At 36.3% G+C, this 13,615-nt stretch overlaps 2 protein-coding genes across 12 annotated transcripts in view; one reads left to right on the top strand and one right to left on the bottom strand.

The window, feature by feature from the left end:
* Positions 1–13,615, bottom strand: part of LOC118279069 (protein MTSS 2) — a 162,871-nt gene that overhangs the window by 54,208 nt on the left and 95,048 nt on the right. The gene's annotated exons all lie outside the window — the stretch shown is intronic.
* LOC118279070 (phenoloxidase-activating enzyme) lies at positions 33–13,525 on the top strand. Of its 4 annotated transcripts, XM_050698295.1 has the most exons (21): positions 33–58; positions 367–399; positions 704–751; positions 1,197–1,235; positions 1,328–1,384; positions 1,470–1,496; positions 1,617–1,676; positions 2,320–2,391; positions 2,762–2,782; positions 2,998–3,309; positions 4,126–4,167; positions 4,661–4,690; positions 4,774–4,791; positions 5,701–5,718; positions 6,630–6,787; positions 8,212–8,360; positions 9,611–9,774; positions 10,693–10,855; positions 11,330–11,535; positions 11,945–12,105; positions 12,573–13,525. In XM_050698295.1, exons 10-21 carry the CDS (start codon positions 3,000–3,002, stop codon positions 12,828–12,830), a joined length of 1,677 nt encoding a protein of 558 aa, XP_050554252.1. In that variant the 5' UTR covers positions 33–58; positions 367–399; positions 704–751; positions 1,197–1,235; positions 1,328–1,384; positions 1,470–1,496; positions 1,617–1,676; positions 2,320–2,391; positions 2,762–2,782; positions 2,998–2,999; the 3' UTR covers positions 12,831–13,525. The 4 variants fall into 4 exon arrangements, with proteins under 4 accessions (XP_050554252.1, XP_050554253.1, XP_050554251.1 ...); XM_050698296.1 differs by lacking the exons at positions 33–58; positions 1,617–1,676 and having other exon boundaries at positions 340–399; XM_050698294.1 differs by lacking the exons at positions 33–58; positions 367–399; positions 704–751 and having other exon boundaries at positions 2,998–3,110; positions 3,147–3,309.

The raw sequence follows: 13,615 nt of genomic DNA, 5'->3' as shown, positions 1-13,615 counted from the left end.
CTATTAACATTTGCTAATTAAAATTTATTTATATTTTGTTTAACAGAACTTGTAAGTGGTAAGTGTTTAAAACTGGCATTACTTTCATTAGAAATTAAATCTAATCGAAAAAACATTGGTATTTGCTAAAGGTAGTATGTATATCTTCAAGATTGGAGTAAATAGATTTCTTAAGTGTGACAAGGCGCATGTAATGCCCCAAGTGTTACAAGCGTTCATAGGCCACGGTAACCACTTACCATCAGGTGGACCGTGCGCTTTCTTACCACCGTCGTGGTATAAAAAAAAGCTGTTTAATCGCAGTTGTTATTGAAAATAATAAACCAAATAGGAAATAAACTAAAGTCATTTATAACTTTTTAACAGAAATCTACGCGAAATACGATGATCGATTGAAAGGTGAGTCAAGTAAAAAGGAAAATGATAAAATTTAGAATGCTAAAACTATAAACATTGATAATGCTTCCCATGATAATCCCAAAACTATTGACAAAAAAGTTGATTAAAAAGAGTATGACGCTGATTTTCTTAACATTTCTTAATGTGATGATGAAGAGAATATAATATTTGTTAGAGAAAACAAACTTAACCTTACCGTGCTATTAGGGTTTAATTTGGCGTAACAAAGAGCATTACGTGGAAGGATTATGATATTAAACGATGAAGGGTGAATGTGTCTAATAAAAAATCTTATGTTTCACAGACAAGCTTTTCAAATATTGGCCACAAATTGTAATCATTAAACCTATCGGTGAGTTGTGTGTGCATTGAGAAAACTATGATTTGTTCTTCTGTAGTTCTCAATTTAGCAGCCTTTGCTAATGTATCTCCTTCTTCATGAAGATTCTTCCTATGTTCAATTGATTGATTGTTTGTTCTTTGAATACTATTTTCTTAAATTGAAAGCGTGTGTTTTGCACTAGTAGTGCTTTTATTCTATCTAGTTGGCATCTTCTTGTATCTTGTTCTACAATTTAAAACGTTTTGGCAATCTTATTTTAGCTTTCTTTCAGAAGTAAATTAAACATGCTCTTGCTTATTTCAAAAACCTTTCTGATTTAGATCTTAGTTTGGTCTTCACTTATTGAAATCTTAATCTCTGTACAATTTTGTTTCTATTTTCACACTTTCTTCAAACTAATGTTTGTTTCCCAATCAATTAATTAGTTTATTATTATTTTGTATTATTTCAACAGGAAGTTTACTTCCTTCTTCGTCTGTTCACGATCCGTATGGTGAGTTTTTAACGTTTAAATATTGAAGCTATACATTTATTTCATAATATCTAGTACGATTACTTAATTTACTATCATCATGTTTTCGTTAGGCCGCCCTAATCATCGTCCCGGCCGTCCTGGCCGTCGCCCAGGGTATAAACAGCGGCGTAAGTAACTTTTTGAAAGACAGATTTGTTTTTAAAATATTACGCCGAACTCTTTATAACTATTTTAAAACATTTCTATCAACAGCTAGAAAAATTGGAAAGCGCCCGGGAAGTAAGTCTGTTATATTTAAAATATTGTTTAAACAAACTCTGTTAAGTACTTCTTTTAAGACCTTTATATCTTGTATCATAAGTCCAGTTTCTGTAAATAACAAATGACATATTTTACTAGAAAAAATACCGCCACACTCAGTGATAACACCGAGCAAAACTGCTAGACCACCTCCTAAAAGTGAGTTTCTTGATTTTAAATTTTAACTTCGTTCAATTATGGTTCACTCTCTTTCGGTCGTTTGTTATCTTTGTGACTTGTAAATACGTCTTTTCACAATCTTTCTTCTGCCAACACACTTTGAAAAGCACTACTTCTTAATCCTTGTCTAAAATCAAAGACTGTTTCTGTATATAACAATTAAATTATTTTACTGAATCAGGTATCGCCAAACTCAGTTATACGATAACACCACACATAATCGATATTTCAACTAAAAGTGTGTTTGCTTATTTTGAATTTTAAAGACTTTCACCCATGGTTTACTTTCGGTCATTGAAATATTTTGCATCAGACAAATTACACTCGTTCTTTATAAAGAACAGAATAAGAACAATATTAAGGTCTTTAGAAGCAAAAAAAAAATCTTGTTAATGATAATGCAAGATTTATTCGTAGCAACAATGAGTGGTTGATCCGCAAGCTTAGACTTAGGAAGACGTTGCAAAGATACTCGTGTTGCATGTTGCAACGTCATTTAAAGAACTAAGACTTTAAAGCCTGCCTATCGGTCCTTTAGTGAAAATAAGAGCATATTATCCATATACGGTATAAGCTTGTAATGATAATACACGTATTAAAATAACAATTTCTAAATCTACAGAAATAGATGTAGGAAATGAGACAAATTCTTTGCCAGAAGTTTCGGAAGAATTACCCGAACCTGTGGTACGAGGTGAGTTGTTTTACTGGCGATTTCTTTTCCAATTCAATTTAACCTTTCGTTTAAATCTTTGACTGCCAATAGAAAACTGTTGAAGGCAAATCCTCCGCTAACGTCGATCACCGGTGACCACCACGGCGTTCAATGTGTTAATATTGTAGATTTTAGATATCAGCTATGATCGTCCAACTGCAGGGCAAAGGCCTGCCTACCTTCCTATTCAGAATATAATATTGTAGGATTTTTGGAATTTTTGTGAAGTGATTTACCATGTTTGGGAATTTTACGACACTTTTTAGTGCAAACTGAAATAATCTATTCTGACTGTTAAATTTGCGTTGTTCTTCTCATCGCCTTTAAATGACATTCTTTGATTTGACAGAAAGCGATTTAGAAACCACTGGTGAGTTACCAAAATCAATTACAATTGTCTTAATGCCACCCATCTGTTATAATACTTTGCTTAGTGTAACTTCACCTATGTGTCTTCTCGATTATTTATAAAAAAATGTCCTTGATGTTGTTATTCTTCTAATTGCTACAAATTATTAGCTGTTCATTCTGAACGTTAGTAGTTAGAGATCTAATTATTTAATAATATTGATTTTCTAACTCTAGCAATGCCAGTACCTGAGGCACCAACTACGGTAGAATCTGAGATAGACTCTGAAGTGGATCCTGAGGTAGACCCTGAGGTAAACCTTGAGGTAGACCCAGAGGTGGACCCTGAGGTAGACCATAAGGTAAACCCTGAGGTAGATCCTGAGGTAGACCCTGACGTAGACCCAGAGGTGGACCCTGAGGTAAACCCAGAAGTAGACCCAAAGGTAGACCCAGAGGTAAACCCAGAGGTAGAGCTAGAGGTAGACCCTAACGTAAAATCTAAATTTACAAAACCTGAAGTACAAGTTCACAATGGAACTGAAACTGGTAAGTTCAACAAAAATATAACAAAACTCAATCGAATCGATTAAGGAGTATATTGAATTAGACACCATAGAATAAAACAATGTTATGGCAATGTAAGAAAAAACTTAACACGCAATAACAAATTAGAGACATCTATATTTTTAAAACAAATTCCTTTTGGATAAGATCGTGTCCATCCAATTTCCACAAAAAAAATATTAGCAAATAGTCTTGAATTATGCACTATCGCGTGAACCGTGATATTGTCCATAAACAGTTTACATCAATGTAATTATCAAAACACATGGTTTTTTTATTTCTTTGTTCTTGCATCTACCGTAACTTATGGCCATAATATCAAAATGTAACAATTTTCAAGCATAAAGCAAAACAAATCAACAAAAGGCTATTTGAAATTCGTTTATGTTTGACTAATCTCATTTGATAAAACAAAAGCCGGGTTTAAACAGCGAAACGGCTACAAATGATAACATTAGCTTTCTGGTAGTAGCCAATCACTGTGATGTGTTTAACAATTTTGAAATTAACGTTATACATAACGTAACATTACATGACGGGTTTAAATATATGAATATACAGTCATAGAGGCGGAGATGAGAAATTCCACACCCACTTTTAGCCATTTACGTTATGAGTTATTATCCCATAAAATAAATAGAATAAACGCTTGTTTAGATCGGACAACGAAACTCTACACTACTCAGATAATACTTTCCAAGGCCAAATTAGAATCGATGGTCTTTTTCCCGGATATTAATAGCTATTAATCGATCAAATACATTTTCTAAAAATAATGAACTTTTTTCGCAACTCTAGAAGTCCCTCCAGTTACCACCAATGAAATTAGTAACAGTACTGGTAAGTTCATTATTAAATACATATACCGTATGGGGAAACCTCTTATGACTTAATTTAAACCACATATTTGTTATCATCTTGGCTGACAATATACGAAAAATATGCGAAATAGGCCCAGTAGTTAAGCCAAAAATTGTATTTTTCTGTTTGAGCTTTTTTGAACACTCTTTACAAATACAGAATTATAATAGCTGTGCCGCATGCCCGTAATATTCCTAGATAACCTACAATAGTACAGCTCTTCTATGGTCAAGAAACATAGAACTGACCCCACAGAATATAATACTTAATTAATTTCATTATTCATTTTGTTTGAAAATTAAAATTTTCGGTTTTAGTTGAAATATTTAGTTGTATTATGTTTCTGTGGACGAGTACTACTTGTAGTTTTATTTAAATCATATGAGTGATCTCTATATTGTATGTATCATTGTCCAAATAAACGATCTTTTGAGTTGGTCTAATATAACATTTCTGTTTTATTACTCAACAGAGAATGATATTGATGACGAAAAGGCACCAGGTAATATTAAAATCACTAGTGCCTCTTAGTTTACTACATTAATTTTGGCATTTGAACTTATAAATTTCAATTTTCATCCACAGACACTTCACACAAGAAGGGTATGTTTTTTTTAATCTAGAAAACGATTTTCCTTGTCCTGTCAAAAGCGTTTGTAAACAGTAACTACTAATTTAACCCGTCGTGTGCAGAGACGTGGATCCTCACGAGACACAATGAAATTTCTATTGTGTCTTATAACATATACATACAAGAGGTTAAACACATCAATGGCAATATCTGTATCTGATGATTTCCATTTAAAACTTTGACACATTATCTATGGAACATATGACAAATATGTCTTTATCTCGCGCGGTTTTACCCGCTGGTCGGCTCCTACTGATCGCAACGTAATGATTAGTAGCATTCCTCAATTATTTATTCAAGTGGTGTATGCTTTAGGTTATCAAACTTAGAGAATCTAGACGTTTTGAACTGTATGATTCTACCTTGATCTGTGAAAAGCGTTTGTAAATACGAGCTACAAATTAAAACCCGTTAAATACCAAATCTATCTGATGTTTTGCATTCAGAATTTGGACAAATATTCTATGGAATTCAGGCCAAATATCTCTTTTTAGTAACCGTATCTACACAAACAAAATTATCGTAAAGCAGCGCTCAATAAATCTGTACATATTTTCACATATACACAAGCGTTTCATACTGCCTTGTAAGTCTATATCAATATTTAGAATGACTGCATACATTAGCACTCACAGCAATACAAACAGAATATGATATTGTGTGTTCAGTACAAATACTAGACAAATATAACTACTGAATGGTTGGAAAACATCAATCTGTATTAAAACGTTCGTCTGATTTAGTGTCACATCTCATTTTTTGTTTCTACTCCAATAGAAGGCCATTTAGATAAGAAACAAGCACCAGGTAATATTGAAGCCTTTAAAGTAAGTCCATTAATTTTGGCATTTGAACTTTTAACTTTCAATTGTCATCCACAGACACCTCCCACGAGAAGGGTATGTTTTATAGTTCAGTCGAGTTTCGATCACGATAATTTTTCTTTCTTTCTGATTTTTTCTTGAATTGTAAAAGGCGTTACTAAACAAAAACCACCTTAATACTCTCGGTATATAAACATTCTTCAACTATTCAGTACTTGTCATCTTTTGCAACTCTTTTTTTTTGAGGGGGAAATCATCCAACGACTTTTCTCGCCTTAGGCGAGGCGAGAGGGAGTGTCAGACTCTTACTGACTAAAAACCACCCCGTTCCTAATCCTGCTTTTTGAACCGGAGCCCCGGTAAACCCGCTAGGTAGTCCGCAGCTCCGGATCAGGCATCATCTTTTGCAACTCTAGTAAACTATCTAGATACTGCCAACAAATATGATGGGAGCCCTAAATGTGTCATAGACCTAATTAACGTTCTTCTGAGTAAGGTAGTCAGTTGGATAGACAGACGGAGCAATCCAGGCAGTGATAATTAACTTCTAACCATACATATAAATTCTAACATTCTCGGAACATTGGGCATACATTGGTCACTTACCTGATTTGGCTAAAGCGTTTGCAAACCTATACCTCCCTTACCTACGTGTACCTAATACTATTTTTTTATCGTGAAGGGTTTACACAGGGATCCGTTTTTACATTTTAAATCGTCTACAATCAAAAAGGGTTTTGCGAAACCCTCATTAGGATTTACGTGTGTTGTCTTTTTTACGATATTTTTTATTTCTAGGTACGTGTATTTTGGTTTTGGTTCATCATGATTGATCTTTATTATTTTATGATTTGTTTTGTACCCTACCCCTACATAATGTATAGTCTTCCTCCAATTGTTAAATGCACCCCTCTTCAATCAATTTTGGACCTTTCTACATCTGTCACAGGGAATATTTTTGCTAAATTCTATATTTCTTTTCGCAGAATCTTCATGTCGGACGCCTAGCGGGGCGAATGGCCAGTGTGTGTCGGTGTACAACTGTCAAGTCCTACTGGACCTGATCAACAAGAAGGATAGGACCACTCAAGACATTGAGCTGCTTCAGAAGTCACAATGCGGTTACATTGGTTCTGCACCTGCTGTAAGTATACTATATACTCCTTTGCTCTTTAATCTTTAATGTAACTAATTCATCATCACCATATCAGCAACGAGACAACTAATGTTCACGTACACCATGATAACTTACAAATCAGTGTCGTAATTATTTTTATCACTGGATGACATTATAGTTAGGATCAGAATAAATAAATAGAAAGTTCAATTCAGATGGCCCTAAATAATCCTACGCAACTACTAAACTAATTAACCTATTTAAATAGAAGAATAATGCAAAATAAATACAAAAAATGCCTTGAAACCGCATAAAAACCAGGGAAAAAATGTCATGACGTGATCAGTGACGTATAAGCTACTATTAACAATGGACGCATTACTGTGTACGTCCATGTATCGAAATAGTGTCATATTAAAGTATAATAGAATAGGAAACGTAAATGGGTTTTACCAAAGAAAATCCGTGGAAAAGAAATATAGTGTTAACGTATGACTAATAAATACTTGAAACTAACTACTGCCATTATACTTATAACTTGAACGAAACGACCTTGATCCAAAACCTCAGAATTGTACTAGGCATCCAGAAAGTTCATACAACTAATGATTAACTTCAGGCGTCACCGATCACTTAAAAGTAAACACAAGAACAAGTTCCTTCGGTTCATCGGACGGACGGACGTAAAAATCTAATGACGTCATAATAGAGTATTTCATACAAAATTCATAGAAACGTAACGTTTTTGACATTTCGATAAAAGTATTGAATTTGACTAGTAGGAAACTACCGTATTATAAAACTGTATTTGACGGGTCCATCATCTCTATTATCCGTCACGACATCAATCAGTTCGGTTGTCTGCAAACCGCCCCCTCTCCCGAAGGACCAAGGCACAATGAATTAAGCGCCAACGATTACACTTTTTGTGTACCACTCTTTGATTTCCCCATTCAGAGGTTTCCTCAAACAAGAATCACTTTGAGGACCTTCGGAGGGTTTTTGTGCACGTCTTTTAGTAGTGTTTGTTTAGATATTACTGTTTGAGGAGTTTGGTTTATTTATTTATCGCAAAAATGTTTTTTGAAGGAGAATAAGAAATTAAAGGCTCGAAGCAACTGGTGGCCATATTCCCTAATCGGACAAAATTATTGGACATTTTCTATCTTTCTTAAAGTTTCTGTTACAGTTCAAAGTTTAGAATTGTGTTGGTACATGACTAGATTGTTTTGCCATAATCCCTTCATTTTCAGGTGGATTTTAGACTTACAACCAGTTTTAATAACGTAATACCGTAAGCAAATCTACAGATAGATAGGTTATATAAATTAGCCATTAATTTAACAGCTTTAAGGTTTAAGTTTGTCCGATCTCTGTTAGTAAACCCTTCATCAGCTTCAACATCACACCCTTACAGACAGTAGATTTAAAACCATACTTCTGATTTCCAGGTGTGCTGTCCACCGAAGCCAGCTGGTAACTGCTACACCCCTGAAGGTGTGGCGGGGCAATGTGTTAGCTTGTACTCGTGCGCACATTTAGCGAACTTGCTAAAACCACCGGTCCCGAGTGAGAGCATCGCCTATGTGCAGAAGTCAAGGTAAGGAGTAATGTACCACATAAAACAGAAGGTCAATTTCTATTATGAATCCAAAGTTCGTATTAAATGCAAAGTTTTAAGAATATGTTTGTATCGTCACGCCTTTTGTCCCCGAAGGGGTAGGCAGAGATGCATTGTACATGTACAGTGTCGTGTCTTATTAGCTAGTAAGATAATTTATTTATACTTAATACTTATCCCAACGTTAACATACAAATCACGCGACTCGCAAAAAGGCCCGTCGTATTTCGCACGTATCCACGTATCGAATCCTCGCACCATCTTCAAACATAGCCTTAAAAAGTCCTTGACATTCCTACTGTAGCATAACAAGTTGTATGTATCTTTATACATAATGTATTTCCTCGTCTACCATTTACTTTAATGGCCGCGATGACGTCATCGAGGTCTCTGACAGGAATCCCCCGTGTCGCTAATTTACTATCATACCATCTTGAGCAAAGTATTATTGGGTTTTTTGAGGACGGAATTTTCAGTTATGGAACGTGATCGTAATTAACAGTTTACTTTTTTTTATTAAAAACGTTGCCCCGCACTAGCATTTCCTCCTGCGTTGTGGGTGTGTTTACAAACATACAAGTTCACATAAACATGACACCAGACTCGAAACAACAATTTGTGGATCACCCAGAGTTGTTCCGTGCGGAAATCGAACCTACTATACGTTGCCCGGCAGCCGGTTGCCCAGTCACCGCACCAACCGTGCAGTCAACTTGGCAATTAATTACAATATCAAACGTATGCTTCTACCTAGGTTATATCTATTATCTTGATCATTCATTTTGTTAGCTAGTAGCCTCATGAAACCAGTTTCACAAGTAATTGAGGAAAATGGGTTTTAATTTTATATCTACGCCTGTACGCCTTTGTATTTACATTCGGTATAAGATTCGAACGAAACGTTTTAATTTCACGTGACTATGTCGATGGCCAAGAAGTAAACAGGTATAAATGCTGACCAAAATGTTGTGCGGTTCATACATTACCAGAAAAACAATGATTCCCATAATTAAAAATTGACAGTAGGATGTATATGTATAGTCTGGAAGTCTTCAGACTTCTGAACTTAAGCAATATGTTCACCCTTTATTATGTGAGAAACATACAAAGGCGAGATTAGCAGCCAAACGTCGTCAAAGCAAATTAAAAAAAAGGTCTTAATGTAACCTGTTACTACATTATACCAACTAATATGGTCTCTGCATTAAAAATTAAACTCTATTCTTCAGATGCGAAGGTCCAGAACAATACAGCGTCTGCTGTGGCCCCCCTCCGAACCGGGACCCTACAGTGATACCCCCCGGTGGCTGCGAAGCCCAGATGACCGCCTTCCCTCCAGACCCGAGGAGCGAATGTTGTGGTGTGGACAGCAGAGTCGGAAATAAAATTGTCGGTCAGTATATTTCATTTTAAAACTTCACCCAACACCGGAGTCTCATTATACACATTTCCAAATGCTTTTTAATAAAAATTGGAGTAATCAAGTCAAGAGTCACACAAACACTTTGAAGTTTTAACCGAAATCAGAAATTATTTTAAAGAGAAGCAATACTTTTTTTAAGGAAGAAAAATCGTCCAATGTCTTCCCCCGCCTTGGGCAAGGTGAGAGGGAGTGTCAGACTCTTACTGACTAAAAAGCACCCCGTTCCTACTCCTGCTTTTCGAGCCGGAGCTTCGGTAAACCCGCTAGGTAGTCCACAGCACCGGATCAGTCGTCAGTCCTACTGGGCCCGAGAAGCAATGCTTGGATCGGCAACCTCTTAACTAAAAATGAAATCTTTGTAGTTTAGAGAGATCACCATCTCCTCTTTCAAGAGAATATCTCAAAGCACAAAAGTAACAGAGAAATCAGAGAGGTGTGCGGAGAAAATGAAATTTAGTCTTAAAACATGGATATTATCTATTATATAAAAATAAGTCGGGTTTTCCTTCCTGACGCTGTAACTCCGGAACGCACGAACCGATTTACACGGTTTTGCATTCGTTGGAAAGGTCTCGGGCTCCGTGAGGTTTATAGCAAAGAAAAATCAGGAAAAAAAAATTGTGGCGAAACGGAGTTCGCCGAGTTTGCTCTTGACTTGATTACTCCATTTTGATAAAAAGAGGTCGGATTTTCCTTCCTGACGCTATAATTCCAGAACGCACGAACCGATTTCCACGATTTTGCATTCGTTGGAAAGGTCTCAGGCTCCATGAGGTTTATAGCAAAGAAAATTCTGGATAAATTAAAGAGAAAAGCAAGAAACCAGGGTAAATCATTGGGTTTGCTAGTACTACATAGAACTAACATTGAAACCTCTCCTTCTTCCAGGTGGTAACGCAACAACGGTAGACCAGTACCCATGGTTGGTGATAATCGAGTACGTGAAGCAGGGTGTGACGAAACTGCTCTGCGGTGGGGCTCTCATCAGTGGTCGCTACGTGTTGACAGCTGGTCACTGTGTCGCCGGTCAAGTTCTCACTATTGGCACGCCGTAAGTTTTATCTATTATATAAAAATAAGTCGGGTTTTCCTTCCTAACGCTATAACTCCAGAACGCACGAACCGATTTCCACGGTTTTGCATTCGTGGGAAAGGACTCGGGTTGCGTGAGGTTTAAGGCAAAGAAAATTCGGGAAAAATCATGGAAAACAGAGTTCGCCGGGTTTGCTAGTTTCGTATATATATTGGCAGGTTCCCTGACAAAGAAATTATGATATGTACTTTAAGCTGGAGTTTTTAAAATATCACGGTTTTACTAAAGCCAACTCATAAATGCATAATGCTTTCTTAAATTAAAGAAGAATTGTGAAAATTGGAAAGTGGAGGACTAAGTGGTAGGCCTTTGTTCAGCAATGGACGTCTCTCGGCTGATGATGATGATGATGATGAAGAAGAAGAATTATCTTTGGAAGACGATGAATTTATTTTCTATAAAAACTCATTAGAATCTTATAATCACTTTCAGACGACGAGTACGTTTAGGAGAATACGACATCGCTCACGACGGCAAAGACTGCGCGCCTGTAGAAGCCGGCGGCGAAGACTGCACAGATGGAGTTATTAAAGTCAACATCGAGTCGATCCATCCTCATCCTCAGTACAACCCTGCGAGCGCGTTAAAGAGGAATGATATCGCTCTGATCAGGCTGGCACAAACAGCACCGTTCACAGGTACATAGGAAGACTTTCCTTTCGAATTGGTTTAGTCGCGTATCTTACTAATATTACAAAAGTGATTTATTGTATTTTTGTTACTCAATCATGTCAAAATGGCTAAAGGGATCGTGATGAAATTTGGAACAGGGGTAAATAATGGTCTGTTATAAAGACAGGCTACTTTTTAAGTTTTTATCCCACGGGAACACGGGCGAAGCTACAGGCAGAAGGTAGTATTGTATACATTTTGGTACAATGTCAGTAAATACCAAAATGCTAACCTGAATTGTATGACCAGAGATGAATATGATGATGCTTTTATTAGTCCATCCTCTGCATATATATCGCTTATCATCTGATAAACAGCAATATTTTCTTAGTCTCACATTCTCCGTAGTTTAACACCATTTTAATGATTTCGCAGACTTCATCCGGCCGATTTGTCTCCCGACCAAGGACCTGACGCTGCCTCAGAACCGTCCCATCAACTTTACATTATTCGCGGCTGGTTGGGGAGCAGTTAGTACGAGACAGTCCTACAGCGCTGTCAAGCTCCACGTTGATCTACCTTTCGTTAGCCAAGAGGTAAGTCTTACTTGCTAAATGATAAATGATATTTATTTTGCAAATAGGTTACAATGTAACTCTTTTACACGTCAATCTCTTAAATAACTAGATGAGGCCGGCATTTCCTATCGGACTACTCTGAGAAGAAATGCCGAAACAAACTCAGAGGTCATATTCTCTTTTAAAGTCCAGACAAAATCAATTAAAAATGTCGGAGAATTGCTAATGCTACTTTCTATATGGTTCCCTGACAACAGTTATCAGGCGAAATTACAGTATTTAGTCCCCATAGGGGTTGGAACAGTGTATTAGATGTAACTTAACACGTATTTTTCACCACTTACACGAGTCTATTGTTACATCCGTCATACAGACCCAATAAATTCTATGTTCGACACAAGAATCGAGAGAATCTTACTTGGAACTCACGACATTCTCCATCCACAACCTCTTGACCCATATTAACCCCATCCACAATTCCACAGCAATGCCAACCAGTGTACTCACTACCCGGCCGCAGTATCACGTTATGGAACGCTCAGCTCTGCGCCGGTGGACAACCAGGCAAGGATTCCTGTAAAGGTGACTCCGGAGGCCCACTCATGTACGAAAATGGCCGCACGTACGAAGTCACAGGAGTCGTCAGCTTTGGACCAATACCCTGTGGCATGGACGGAGTCCCAGGCGTCTACAGTAAAGTTTACGAATACCTCGATTGGATTAGAAGCACTATCGTCCCTTAAATAGACTACACAATTCCTAGTGGCCTAATTTAATTGGTTAGTTGAAAACCTGCGACCTGATCTTTCGAAGTACAAGGGGACCTGTTGTTGATACAAAGGGTCTCGTAAATTTTTTAAATGTGTTAATTGTTTGTATGTTAAGTCCAATCGAATTAGGTCGCTTCGCTACTAACGACATCTATGATCGTCGATTTAAAGACTTCTACCATGACACATCTTAGTAATCAGATGAGCAATTAATTTATGAAAAAAATAATACCAAACGATTTTTCCAATAATTATTATTTTGGACCAAAATTAATAATGAAATTATTGACATAATCCGAAAACGTGTTTCGTGCTTAAAAGTCAAGTATAATTTAATCATAATAATTAGATTTAATAATGCTATTATAATTACTACATTATTTTAAGTCAAATTGTTGAAGCTTGTTGTTCAATTTGAAGGACTGAGGATTGATAGATCAATTTTAGGATTGATTCATCAATGATTGATAAAATTAAGTGATTTGGAGATAACTAAAAATGTATGAAATATTGAACTATCAATCCCTTTCCTGCTTTGCCGGTATTACAACTCGCGTGATGTTAAGATCTCAAGGCTTTGAGCTGGTTTAGATCTGTATAGTATTTAAGTAAAACATCGTCTATGAGATTATTAAAAATTAAATGATTTGTGACTATTTTTCACTTGACTTATGGTTGTATTATTTTAATTGCTAAACAATATTGCCTTTTAAAACTTACCATCAACATATCATAGGTTTCTATACTGCGTATATAAA

Source organism: Spodoptera frugiperda, chromosome 14 (genome assembly GCF_023101765.2).
Source record: "Spodoptera frugiperda isolate SF20-4 chromosome 14, AGI-APGP_CSIRO_Sfru_2.0, whole genome shotgun sequence".
In the NCBI taxonomy this organism is placed as follows: domain Eukaryota; kingdom Metazoa; phylum Arthropoda; class Insecta; order Lepidoptera; family Noctuidae; genus Spodoptera; species Spodoptera frugiperda.
Note: the sequence above shows the minus strand (reverse complement) of the source record. Positions and strands in the feature narration are given on the sequence as shown.